Source organism: Pezoporus occidentalis, unplaced genomic scaffold (assembly GCF_034315485.1).
Source record: "Pezoporus occidentalis ecotype Australia unplaced genomic scaffold, CSIRO_AGI_Poc_V1 ctg137, whole genome shotgun sequence".
In the NCBI taxonomy this organism is placed as follows: Eukaryota; Metazoa; Chordata; class Aves; order Psittaciformes; family Psittacidae; genus Pezoporus; species Pezoporus occidentalis.
The window spans coordinates 1,814,796-1,827,501 of NW_026913177.1; the positions used below are offsets into that span (position 1 = coordinate 1,814,796).

General features: G+C 48.7%; 1 protein-coding gene and 1 long non-coding RNA gene across 2 annotated transcripts; one reads left to right on the forward strand and one right to left on the reverse strand.

Moving 5' to 3' along the window:
* The first annotated feature begins 420 nt into the window (after positions 1-420).
* Positions 421-1,681, forward strand: LOC134158919 (uncharacterized). Its single transcript, XR_009962953.1, has 2 exons — positions 421-525; positions 907-1,681. It is a non-coding gene; the product is annotated as an uncharacterized LOC134158919 (long non-coding RNA).
* A 7,159-nt stretch (positions 1,682-8,840) lies between these two features.
* On the reverse strand, positions 8,841-10,363 carry CDKN1C (cyclin dependent kinase inhibitor 1C). The gene is made up of 3 exons (XM_062609403.1): positions 9,840-10,363; positions 9,616-9,742; positions 8,841-9,504 (listed from the first exon to the last, which is right to left on the reverse strand). Exons 1-2 carry the CDS (start codon positions 10,309-10,311, stop codon positions 9,621-9,623), a joined length of 594 nt encoding a protein of 197 aa, XP_062465387.1. The 5' UTR covers positions 10,312-10,363; the 3' UTR covers positions 8,841-9,504; positions 9,616-9,620.
* Between the last annotated feature and the right edge of the window lie 2,343 nt (positions 10,364-12,706).

Below are 12,706 nucleotides of genomic sequence, written 5' to 3' on the forward strand. Positions count from 1 at the left end.
AGAGACAAACTTATCAGACAGCATATCAGTTTCTATCCAGTTGCAAATCTACACTTTCTTTTTCCTGTATGGCTTTTATTAAAGCAAGCTGCTGATGTTTTCTTGCTGATTTTAGAGCGTATCAGCCAACTGCTTTGCCTGAATTTTCCTTAGTTTTCTGGCTTAATTAAAACCAGCCTGCAAACAGTGACCCAGGTGTTAGGCATCCTGGCAAATTGCTGACAGAGACACCTGGATCCTTGTCTGCAGGCTAGGGGAGCTGCTCCCAAGCAAGGGTTGTTTGTCAGGCAGTAAAAAAAAAAAAATTATATAAGTATGTATTTTTATATACATATGTATATACATATACATTTAAAACTTTTGGTTTTGAATGATCTGTATGTTGTGATTTTTGGAACATAAGAAAAACACCATGAAAAAAATCATCATGCACTGTGATTTGATTGTGCCTTAAGAGAGAAATTGCAAGCTTCAGCTTTGGGACTCAGGGGTGAGGAGGAATCAAGCAATGCCTTTGCCTACCAGGTAAGACTCTGAACTGGGGTATGTGTATGTGAATGCAGTCTGCTTTTCGCCTCTCCTTGGGGAATCAGAGTTCTGGATTGAATTGATCTATTAAAAAATGAACCACTGCATTACACTGAGTGTTAGGGCTTAATAACTCATTCTCAATAATGTCTAATGTAGAACAACCATTCCCTTTGGGACAACTAGCAAAAAAAAAAAAAAGGCAAAATTACAGTAGACAAATATTTAACCCTACTTTGCCTTAAAGCTTCAGTAACTGTTTCTCTCACTTGTTCTTTTTATTTTTAATTTGGGGAAGGGCACATCCCATATATTCGGGATTTTTGTTTAAGTTACGTTTGTTTCTTTAAGAATTGAAGAACATTTATTTGCTTAAAGGCTTGCCAGTAAAAAGGCCCCAGGTCTAATCCCTTTCTGCTACACACCAACGAAACTTAGGAAACTCTTTGACTATTGACTTTTTCACGTGGAAACTGATCTGCTGAAAGTGAAAAGAAACCATTTCTTGGAGGGGGGAAAAAAAACCTCTGTGAAACTCTGTTTTGAAAAAGTTGTCGTCCTTGGCCTGTGGAGTAGCAGCAGAAGCAAAGGCTTTTTGATCCTCAGATTTGTAAACTTGTAGACATAATAATGCCATTTCTCTAGTGTTAGCAGGTGTCCTGTCTGGAAGTTGCTGCCTCAGCCTCCAGCAGAGCTGGGAATTAGAAAATTGTCTGCCTTTCCTGAACCGTGAAGTGCTGCTCTTAAATAAAGGCCAGGTCAGATGTTAAAGGGACATTCTTGTCTCCTGAAGCTGAAATAATCTACAGTCACATCGAGAAATGAAGGCATCCTCCTCCCAAAATGGTCAATCTCTTTATCTCTCATTATAGTCCACAGGGTCAAGAAAAAAAAAAAAACCACTTCTGAGCTGATGTTTTGCAGTATTTCTCCTCAGTCTGTAATTATCCTGGTTCTGTATAGTTGAATTTCAGGGAAATATGGTAGTTAGGAAAGTTTTATTCTTTCCTTTTTTTTTTTTCCTCCCCCGTTGTCCTTCCTCTGATGGAACAGTTCAGTGAGCACAGAGGAAGCTACAAATATAAATTCAGTATTTGGTCTCTGCTTCTTAATAGCTCTCAAATTAAATTAAGATTTTAAAGTTATTATTTAATATGGTTAAAGAGATTTTTTGCACCAACTCCTTGAAATCCTGCAGACAGGCACAAACCCAAAACCAATGAGCACATCTTGTAATTTGCAGCTAATTCCCTCTGATAAGGTGTCTTTGCAGGCTGTGGTTTATGGATGTTTGGTAACAGTGATTATTATGGAAATTACCCCTGAATCTCCTCCTGTATGCCCCTGCTGCTGCTTGGAGCTGTGCTGTCCTGTGTTGCACACATGCTAGCAAATGCAAACTGCTGCTTTTATTTATGCTATAGAAAGGCTGTGCCTGGCCAGAGGAGCAGCCCAGCACAGGAGTTGTACTGACAGGGAAAAGGGGCTCCTGCTAGCAGCTGTGGGGTGTCCTCGCTGTCCCTACCATGTCCTGCTGCCCTGCTTGTACTCATTGGTGCCTCTTGCCATCCCAGCGCAAGTTAAACACATGTTCCCCCACCAATTCCCAACCCCTGTAACATCCAGTAACCTGCTGCGCTCCTGGGCTCCTCATCGGTGCAGCACAGGACAGCAGTCCTGCCTGGCGGCCAGAGGAGAGGAGGGATGAATCTGGGAGTGCTGAAGTGGGTTTCAGGTACCACCACATCCTCTCCAAGCAGAAAAGCCTGGTCGTATAGGCTGCAAAGTTTTGGTCTTGGCAGAAAAGGTGGACATTTTCCTCTGGAGGGGTATGCATACCGACTCCGTTAGTTAGTGGGATGAAGAAACAGGTTTGGCCTAATGTGGTGCAGAAGAAAACAGAGAACCAGGTGCCAGTATTTCCAGTCCTGCTTACTCATCTGGGTGAGAGCAAAACCTGGAAAAAAAAAAAGAAAGATCCAAAACTTTGGGTGCCACCAGCCAGCAGATGAGATGTTGTACAGCACCAGCAAAACTGAAGTTACGTAAACTAGAGCCACATTAGAAAATGCCTTGAATGAAGGTCTTAGGAAAAGCAAGCTTTGCGGAACCAATTATCCTAGCATGTATGAAAACAATTCATGCCCATTGTTTTCTAGATTAAACTGATGGCAATCTTGGGTCCCAGTATGTCTCAAGCTTCTTGATCTGACCCAAACAGGGAGTTTTCCTCTGTTTTTGTGTAAAAACAGATGCAATAGTGGTGGTGTATTCTTGGGGAGGGTGGTTTGGTTTTGTTTGTTTGTTTGTTTTTCGGGTGGTTTGGTTTTGTTTGTCTGTTTGTTTTTCAGGTGGCTGGTTTTCACATGCACTGGCAGCAGCCTTCACAAAGAGTGGTGTGCGAGCGGAGCTGTGTGATCCCATCCCTCTAATCCAGCATCGCTCAGAAATAGCCCTGATCAAAGCATCTTCCAGTTCTGAAAAACTCTTCTCCTTTCCTCTGCCATGTAGCCAGGCACAGGGGTGACTTCCTAGGCTTGCTGTGATGGCAAAGCAGTGGCGATCATGGTCTGTAGTCGAGATGCTGTGCTTGCAGGAGTCTGGGAGGTCATCTTGTCTCCCCAGTCATGGAGAGTAGGCAGTGTGAGGGTGGGACTGATGTGTGACAAGGAGTGGGAAAAAATGCGGTGAGGTGAAAAGACTTATCAAAGCTCAAGTAGTGAGCATTCTGTTAGCGTAGGGGCTTGAAAAAGCTGATTTTGAATGTTTTTTAGGTTCCTATTGTAGGTTATATCCAACAAATAGTCTAGTGTGTTTGATGAGGAGCAGGTGAGGATGAGGAAAGTCAGGGCTGCGGCTCTGCCCCCTTGTGTCTGCGCACGATGATGAAATCTTTTAATTAAATGATCGCACTGAGTGCACAGAGTGAACGGTGCTCGCTTAATGAGCAGTTGCTCAATTTTTTTTTTCTCACTGCTCAATAGACAGTGCTGTGTCTTATTAACTATGCACTATTCGAACCCTGCTCAAAGACATTATTAATTTTCCCACTGGGTTTATACAGTGCTGCTCACAGTAGTATCTGAAAGCTTTCCAAACATTAATGGATTAAAATATAAATGACAAGCGTTATTACCCCTGTTTAATGATGGTGGCCAACATGAAAAGCGATGAGAGCTAATAATTAATTCTAAGTGCTGGTCCAAGGTACCCCTAGCCATCCTGTTCCAAGCCCTGGGCTTTGTCTGGCTGAAACCACATGCAGAGCCTGATGCTCAGTGACCCTGACTGCAGCTGTGGATGCTCAGCACCTTCTTTGCGAGTTGGACCCAAGCATCTCCTATTAGATACCCAACAAAGATGAGCACAATTAGTAGCTGCTCACAAAAACTTCAAGCACCTTGCCCAGAACTGCACAAAGCTTCTGTTGCAGGAACAGGTCAGGAGGAGTCAGTTGACCTCCAAAGAATAAAATCCTGCATCCAGGAGTTGGCATTGGATTAAGCACAAAAGCAGCCTGCAGGCCCTTGCTTTACTTTCTCAGCTTCTCTGGACATTTTCCCCAGCAATTTCCCCTTTGCCACACAGCTCAGATTCATTCTGCAAGTGAAAGTGCCTGCATGAAGTGGGTAGAGTGTGCCCTGAGGCAAGAAATTGTGAGCATGCCTGTGAAAATGCACTGTGAGCAAAGGATCTGGGCTGAAATTGTACAGACAGCTCAGGCACCTCTGAAACTTGAGTGTTTCCTTCCCAGCCCTCATTCTGCATGTAATAAAAGTGTAGTGCTGTGCAGGAGAGAGCATCAAGTATGTACTGCAAATCTGGTAGAGGAAAGTGAGTAATCCTGGGGTGATGTGAAGCCTAGTAACTCCTCATCAAGGCTGGGGCATTTCAGATCCCACATTGACCTGGCCCACAGGGATAATACATAACAGATTATCATTAGTACCCATATGTAGGTGAGTTGAGGGAGGGATGGGACGTTATCAGATGAGTTTCATGGGTGTTTGATGGCAGGAGAGATGTGTTGGGGCCAGGCAGCCTCTGAAGGAACGTGCAGAATATAAATAAATATATAATGCAGAATATAAATGTCATGACCTGTTCCCTTCTGTCCCTCCCCTTGCACACAGTGTGATGCTCTCTGCCCAGCCTCTCCCAGTATACCCCAGCTTCAAATGTGCTTCTGTTTCACCTGTACACTGTTAGCCCCATCCTCTGTGTTTTGTAGTGCTGCCCCCAAGTCCATGCCTCCTGTTCCCTTCCCCTGCATCCCTGTCTCCATTGTATAGATTGGGACCCAGTAACACCACAGATGCAGATGCGAGGCTGCACAACCACCACTGGCCATTGGTTTTCCTGCAGCAGAGACTCGTCTGTGCAGACTGGGGAAAGTGGTTCCAAAATTTAGTTTGTCCTATGTTTAAAAACAAAATTGAGGTATTTTTTTTCTTATCTCATAGCAGGGCCTGCTTCTGGGTTTTTACATTCTGTGCAGCTTATCTAATAGTTTAGCATCTTTCTTCCCCTTTCTCCCCCCAAAATCTGTCTAAGCAAAAGTTTCTTGGAGATATAGGGCTAAAAATACCCCTTGATTTTAAAAAGCAAACAAACAAAAACATCTAGTTCTTTTTGTTGAGAATTTCACCACTGACACCAAAAGAGACTGCATCATCTTTACCACTCTACATGCTATGTGATATAAGAGGAAGATACTTAGTTCTCCTCCTTTGTCTGTAAATCAGAATAACAGGTATAATCCTACCCTTTCATCTTACAAAGACTTTCGATTTTCAGTTAGTGTTCAGGCCTGCTTTGTTCCAAAGTCTTCTCAACATTTCTGAGAGGCTACATGCTAGTGGAGGGGAAAGCATTGGAAAACCGTTTATTCTGTAGCAATAGATGATGAAATGGCTAAAAAACCCTCTAGCTCCCTGATTAATTATTTTATACTCCCTGATTAGTTATTTCATGCATATATGTGTGTGGGTTTGTGTATATGGATGCATTCTTCCTCTTCACATCTATTTCTCTGCTTAAACATGGTCAATTCAATTTCTGTCTCCCTGCGTGCATTCTTCGCATGGATCTTCGGGTGTAGCCATCCTACCAAGCAATCACAACTCTTTGCAAATGAATTGGGCATGTAGTGAACATACTTTATTTTGGTACTCAAACATAGGAAATTATTCTTTAAAAATGATGGGGTTTTTTCCCCATCCTGTTGCCTACATCTCCTGCTCATTAGCAACAAATATTTGCTCAAGAAGTGGAAAGCAGCTTTTTGTTTATTTTAAGCTATAACAGAACAAGTTTTGGCCTGGAAAGAAAAGTTGAGGCTGGGGAGGAGAATGATTCCCAGTGTCAACCATATGTTGCATTCATCTAACTGAAGTGGCTTAATTACTGGTAGATGTTGCTGTGCTCATAAAGATAGCGCTAACCGTTGTGCCAAGACTGTTTGCTGATAATTGCACTTCCTAAAAAAAAAGGGGGGGGGGAGGGGAGAAAAAAAAGAAAAAATCTGGAAGATTTCCTCCTGTCAAGCTTCCCTTCCAGTCTTCCTGCAGTGCCCTTTCCTTTTAGGAACCCACTGCAGGATTCGAAAGATGCTTGTTTGAAATGAAACTTTGTAGGTTTGGCAATGTTAATGCTCCCATCTCTATCACTCTCGGGGCAGGGGAGGAACTGCAGTAACCATCCCTCAAACTCACAGCTCTTGCTTCTCAGTAGATGGAGAGGTGGTGATTTGACGTAGATTATTCCTCTAATTGCATGGCTGGCTTTAGCCTGGGATTAAGGTGGCTCAAATAATGACCTGACTTTTTGTAGCTGTAATGAGCTGCAAGGTCAGTCCTTCAAGATCTCTGATATTTTGAATCCTTTCCAAAAATATTCCTGTCCTCAAATCTGAAGTGGAATTTGAGATTTACCACTAAGGGGTAAGTGGGTTAGTGGTAACAACCGGCAGCCTTCCTCTTCTTCTGCCTATGCATTCTCATGATAAAGGGCACTTTAAAGCCCCTCTGACTATGAATGAGTCCTAGTTAAATATTTCAAGAACTTCTTTACATGGTTTCCTCTGATGCATGTACTGTTGAGACATCTGTCTTCCTTACTAATAAAGTAGTCTAGATTTAAAATGAACTTCAGTGGATTGCTTTGAAACTATAGGCACATATGGTTCATAATTAGCTGGATATCTCTTATAGTTAAATGATTTTTTTCTCTCTCTCCCTCTCTCTGTTGCCCATTCGCATCAATAATAGAAGCAAACAAAGTTCCAATTGTTCCCTGTTGCGGGACATTATGTGCCTGAATAAATGGATGTTGGCTGTGTCTACATGGATTTGCCATATGGCTACAAAGGCCGAAAGAATAGGGGCAGTGTGCTTTGTGCCGGGGTGAGGAGGGCCGGCCAGGCAGGGTGCGGCAGGGCGCAGGCGGCCGCACACCTTCCCGCACCCCAGGGCCCTCTGAGAGAGTGGAGCTCAGGGTGAGCGGGACACAGCCCTCCCCACATCAGCATGGAAACCTGCTGGCTCCTCTTGGGAGATGCTCAAGAGCGGGAATTATTTGCTTTAATAGAATCCCATGCCTAAACTCTTCCCGGGGTTAGGACTTTCCTCCCGAGCTGGCTGGGCGCACCTCGGGGCAGGCGGCAGCTCCTCCCGAGCTGGCTGGGCACACCTCGGGGCAGGCGGCAGCTCCTCTGGCTGAGGTATTTGGGAGCTCAGAGCAGGGATCTTTCATTGCAGAAAGTCCTATTATTAGTTGGGGGCTGGGACAATGGAGGTCCCAAAGGCACCTGCTTTCATGAAAGCGAGAGAAAAGCCCATAAATCCTGGAGGATCCAGCTGCCTCACTCCGGGTATTGTTGGCTTTCATAAGGAAAGGGAAAAGCTATTTTTCTTTTCAAAGGGGGAGGGGGAAATCATATTGAGACAGCAGCCACTGATGCAGGCATGTAAAATAATCCTGTTCTGATTAAGCGATCATGGAGCTGGAGGTAATCAATGCTACTTTTACAGCCAGCGTTTGGTGGCCGTGACAGGGTGGCAGAGAGGAGCCCTGCAGGGTCCAGGGGAAGATGATGCGGATAAACCCTGAGCCTTATTCTCCTGGCTCCCTCCCTTCTCCATGAAAGATCATTGTTGCAGAGCTCATAGGGCTGGGGAGTGCTGCCCTTGTCCCTCCCCACCTGATGGGTCCTGCATGGTGGTGCAACACTCCGAAGAGGTGATACAGTGTGGAGTGGGGTCTGAAAAGGACAAGTCTGACCAGCTGGTCCTCATGCCTCTAGGACCCCCATCCCCCTCCCACATCCCTGCTCCCCATCTGTACTCTCCAGTTTCCCAATCCTTGCACCATTTACACCAAGGACCAGACTTGGTCTGTTCCCCACTCTTTGGGCAGTACAGCGTTTGGGACCCTGAGAGGGGTGTGTGCCCTGACTCCATGAGGCTGTGTGCAGATCCCATTGCTTTAACCTGCTCCTCAACCAAGGGGACAGGGTGACCCACAAACTGCCTTGGGTGCCTGGTTGTGACAGCACTGCCACCCCCAAGCATTAACGCCAAAATGCTGGGTATTTTGTCTGTTTGTTGTTTCCCCCCTTCCCCCCCCCCCCCCCCCTTTTATGGGAGCTGAAATTGCTGCCTTTCCTAGCACTGTTACATGTTTGCCCTGTAAATCATTGCTGAGCTTGGGCAAGAGGTACCAGGAAGTGTTTCCTTGGATAGCCACATCTTAGAGCTCCAGGTCAGGGTTTGAATGCTGGAAGACACCGGGGACAATCTCCCCCTCACCCCCAAGGCAGGGGTGTCCAACCAGTGCTGAGCCCACCGAGGGTACTGTGCGGCTGTGGTCACCCCCACAGGCAGTCCCGAAGCAAAAGCTGCAGCAGCCGTAGCCCTGATGGGGTGCTGCCGCACTCAGCATAGTCAGGCCCTCAAGGAGGGGCCAGATACAGCTTCGGTAAGAAAACAACTGAAAACAAATAAAACCTCAGAAAACGTGCTGAAAGGATAAATTTGCGGCGTGAAGAAGAGCGTGTGCTGCCGAACTTCATCAATACTCAAAACCACTTATTTTTAGAGCTGGGAAGGGTGGAAAACAAACCCGTTCCCTTCGGAATTGCACACCAGCTCCACACCGCAGGGCGTCGAGGTGAACGCGCCGTCCCCGCATCCCTCCCCTCTTCCCGCCTCAAATACATAGACCTGAGCTTGCCTCCCCAGCCCCAGCTTCCCCCCCCGCCCCGCATTTCCCCTCTCCACCCGAGGACGCCGGCACAGCACACACCAAGTAGCTTTGCTGGGGTTTCCTGGCTTCTTTATTTAGTGTTTCTGAAGTTGTGGCATTATTTGCAATGGCAGTGGTACAGACCGGCTCAGGAACCACTGAAACAGATTTGCCTTCAAGTCTAGTAAATATTTTGATTCATAGCTACATCTTGTGAATGCAAAAAAAATCCCACTATAAAAATAAATTTACATTTTGTAAATAACAAAAGCAAATATAGTGCCCTTTGGCTTAACCAAAAAAAAAACAAAACGAAAGGCTATGGGATGTCAAAGTTATCCACATTTCTGACATAAATAGAAAATATAAGTTAGTATAGCTCTTAAAAAAGTTCTGTACAAATATACACTCGCTTTTTTTTTTTTTTTTTGCACTGATAGCTCAGCAGAGATTAAGCATTTCATATAAATGACTTTTAAAGCTTTACACTTCTGGCCAGTGTACTCACATTAGGCATAATACATTTCTATACAAAACGTAATACATTGCACAGTTGTACGTTAATACTGCTCCGGCCGCGACCGGCTGGGAAGCGCTCCGACTTCGTCTCCCGGTCCCATTCCCGGTGAGGGCGGGCCCAGGGGGAGTCCCTGCTCACCGCACCGCCCGCCCCGGCCCCCCGCGCCTCCGGGGGGCGGTGCGCCTCCCCCGTGGGTGCCGTAGTGCAAAAGTCTGGGGAGGAACAAGAAGGAGAAAAAATAATCAGGGAAAAAGAAAAAAAAATAATTAAAAAAATAGGGCAATAAAACAGCGACGCCCAGCCACCCCCGGGGCGCTCCTCACCTGGCTCACCGGAGCCGCTTGCGGGGAGCCTGCTCAGCCGTAGCGGCGCCGGGGGGCTGCGGGCAGACGGCGGGACGCTCCGTCGCCGCCTTGGACTCCGCTGGCCTTTTCCTCCTCGCGAAGAAATCTAGATGGGGGACGCAGAGGAACGGGGGGATCCGTCAGCCGCTGCGGCGGGGCACCCACCGCCCACAGACACCCCCCCCCCCAGCGCCTCCACGCACCTGTGATGCGGGCCGTCGGGCCCCGCCGGCAGAGCCGCATGCCACGGCAGCAGGGCGCGGCGCGGTTCTCCCGGCTCAGGCGCCCTCCGGGCCCTTTGCTGGCGACGGCGGCTGCGGGGGGCGGCGGTGACGGCGGCGGGGAGGGGGGTGCCCGCAGGAGCGGGACGCGGCACCGCCCCACCTGCAGCGTCTCCCGGTAGAAAGCGGGCACAGCGCCGCCTTCCACCTCCTCCCAGCGCAGGCGGCCGGGCCCTGGCAGCGGTGTGTCGGTGTGGAAGTTGTAGTCCCAGCGACGCTGGTCATCCTCCCCGATCTCCCGCAGGCGGCTCCGCAGCTCCCGGCCCAGCTCCTCATGGTCCACCGGCCCGAAGAGGCTCCTGCAGACGGGGCTGCGGCCGTGCCCGCCTAGGGCCCGCCGGACGGACAAGCGCTCCAGGGCGGCGGCGGCAGCGGAGAGGTGCACGTTTGGCATCGCCGCTGGCGAGAACGCGGGATGGGTGGGAGGGATGGGGCGCGGTGGGTGCCCCCCCGTCGCTCCTCGCCTCCCGCCCCGCCTGCTATCCTGTCGGCCCTGCCTTTCGCCTCTAAGCCGCTACCCCTGGCCGCCTGGCTTTTAAACCCCACTCCCCGCGAATGCGAGCAAAACAACTATTAGCATAATAGTATTTCCCTACCATCGGCCCGCCGCGATTGGCGGGTCCCCCCCCGCTACCCCCCGGCCCCCGGCGGCAGCCCTCCTGCTCGCGCCCTCCATTGGCTGCGGTGGGCAGCGCCGCGCCGCCGCCGGCCGCATTGGCGCGGCCCAGCCCGGCCCCACCGGGGACCGGGGGGACGTTCCCCAGCGCTGGCCCGGCCTTCGGGGGTGGTGTGGCGCTCCTCGCCCGCCGCCGGCTCCACTCCCTTTGTCTGCTGGTGACCTAGGCTCCTCCGGAGGTTCGTCTCCGGCGTCTTTCGGGGCTGTTTTCCCCCCTCCGTGTTGCCGTTTCAGCGTGTAGGGGGTGTGCGTGTGTCTGTTATCATTTTTATTGCTGTTATTATTTTATCCGAGGGTTGTCGTCAGGTTTTCCAGCATCCGCGGGGCGCAGGGGTTTGGGGAGGGGGAGGTGATGCGTGTGGAGGAAAACGGGATCGTTTCTGGCTCGGGTTTTTATTGCACTGCTGCAGAACAAAGCGAGATGTTTGCAGATTTCAAAACAAGCTGAAGGCTATTTTTAAAAACAGGGCTTCTCAGCTGCATGGAAGTAATAAGTTGCAGCCTTACTGAATAGAAATACATTAAAACCACAGCATTTTCCTCTCCTAACTTTAAAACCCACATAATACATGTTTGTTCACTGCAGATGAACTAATCTTGCTATTGTGTTGCCAGGGATCAGCTGGCTTGTGCTTTACATTTTCTGCAGGTCACTGCAATTGTTGCCTTTTGTTGTTTTGGGATGGAGGAGTTTGAAGCGGGGGGGGGGGGCGGCGTAGTTGACACGGTGCTAAAATTGGGTCCAGAACATCACTGTAATTTTGACTCGTGCCTCAGAGGCTTGTTACCACAGTGAGCTTTTCATCTGCAAACAAAAAAGGAAAAGGTGGACTTGTATCACTCTTTGAGCATTTGGGGACACTCTGACTCTCTGTGTATGTACAGCTCTTGCTGCTGGGAAACGTGAGCCCTTGAGCAAAGACAACATTGATGGTTTCATTCCCTAGAGGGAATAAAATTCATTTTAATCCCTAGGGTGATGCTGGCTGTGCACAGCCTGCTTAGGTGCAAGCTTACTACAGGGCTGGAGAGGTCACAGCTTTAGGCTGCTTGGGGCAATGGTGACTGCAGGAAAGTGTCAGCTTCAAGAAGAGGGGTAATGGTCCTTGCACTTATGGAAAGCCCTTTCTCATTCCCCAGTTGGGCTAAAGTAAGTAATCTTCCTCCATGCTGTTTTCACAGTCAACCCATGTCTGTGACAGAGCAGCCCCCCAGCACTGCTGTGGGCACTGGCTCCTGCCCTTGCCATACTGGTGAGGAGTGCAAAGCAGCCAGGACAGCTGCTGTAGGCCTCGAGGTATGATATTTTCATAGAGTCACAGAGTTGTTTGGGTTGAAAGGGACCTAATCATCTCATTCCAACCTTCCTGCTGTGGGCAGGGACACCTTCTGCTAGACCAGGTTGCTCAAAGCCCTGTCTGTCCTGGCCTTGAACACTGCCAGAAATGAGGCATCCACAGCTTCTCTGGACAACCTGTGCCAGTGTTTCACTCCCCTCCAGGTAAAGAGCTTCATCCTAATGTCTAATCTAAATCTATTTTTTTTTCAGTTTAAAGCTCCTTGTCCTGTCCCTACTTTCCTCATGAAGTCCCTCTCCAGCTTTCTTGTAGGCCCCCTCTAGGTACTGGAAGCTGCTCTAAGGTCTCCCTGGAGCTTTTTCTTCCCCAGGCTCATCAACCCCAGGTGTCTAAGCCTGTCATCATAGGAGAGATGCTACAGCCCTCTGGTCATCTGCACTTTCAGTGGTACTCCCAAAGATTGCCCATGCCAGGAGAAACCAGCAGCACCTATGGTTTTGAACCCGTGGACCTGGGGTTGGCCAGAGAGGGGGTTGCAGCCTGCCTCACTGCACAGGAAGGGTCTTTTCGTGCTCAGACTGATGAGCAGTGAAATGGTGTGGCAGGTTTGATCTCCTGAAATAATTTTCTGATGTCTGCGGGTGAAGGGTGAAGGTGGGCTGTTTAGTTGGAAAGGTCTGTAGCTTTGCAGTCAAGAGAAGATGCAGCAAACGTCTTCAGGGTGCAGATGCTGCTTGCTTCCTGGGTAGGTGTAGAGTCACGCCTGACAGATGACTGCTGACCGATGGTACAGACAGACTACTCTCATTTCACAA

Coding starts and splice junctions, on each gene's coding strand:
- CDKN1C (XM_062609403.1), bottom strand. CDS start 10,311: ATGCCAAACGTGCACCTCTCCGCTGCCGCCGCCGCCCTGGAGCGCTTG. Junction 9,743..9,839: donor CCCGACGGCCCGCATCACAG/GTGCGTGGAGGC, acceptor TCCCCCATCTAG/ATTTCTTCGCGAGGAGGAAA.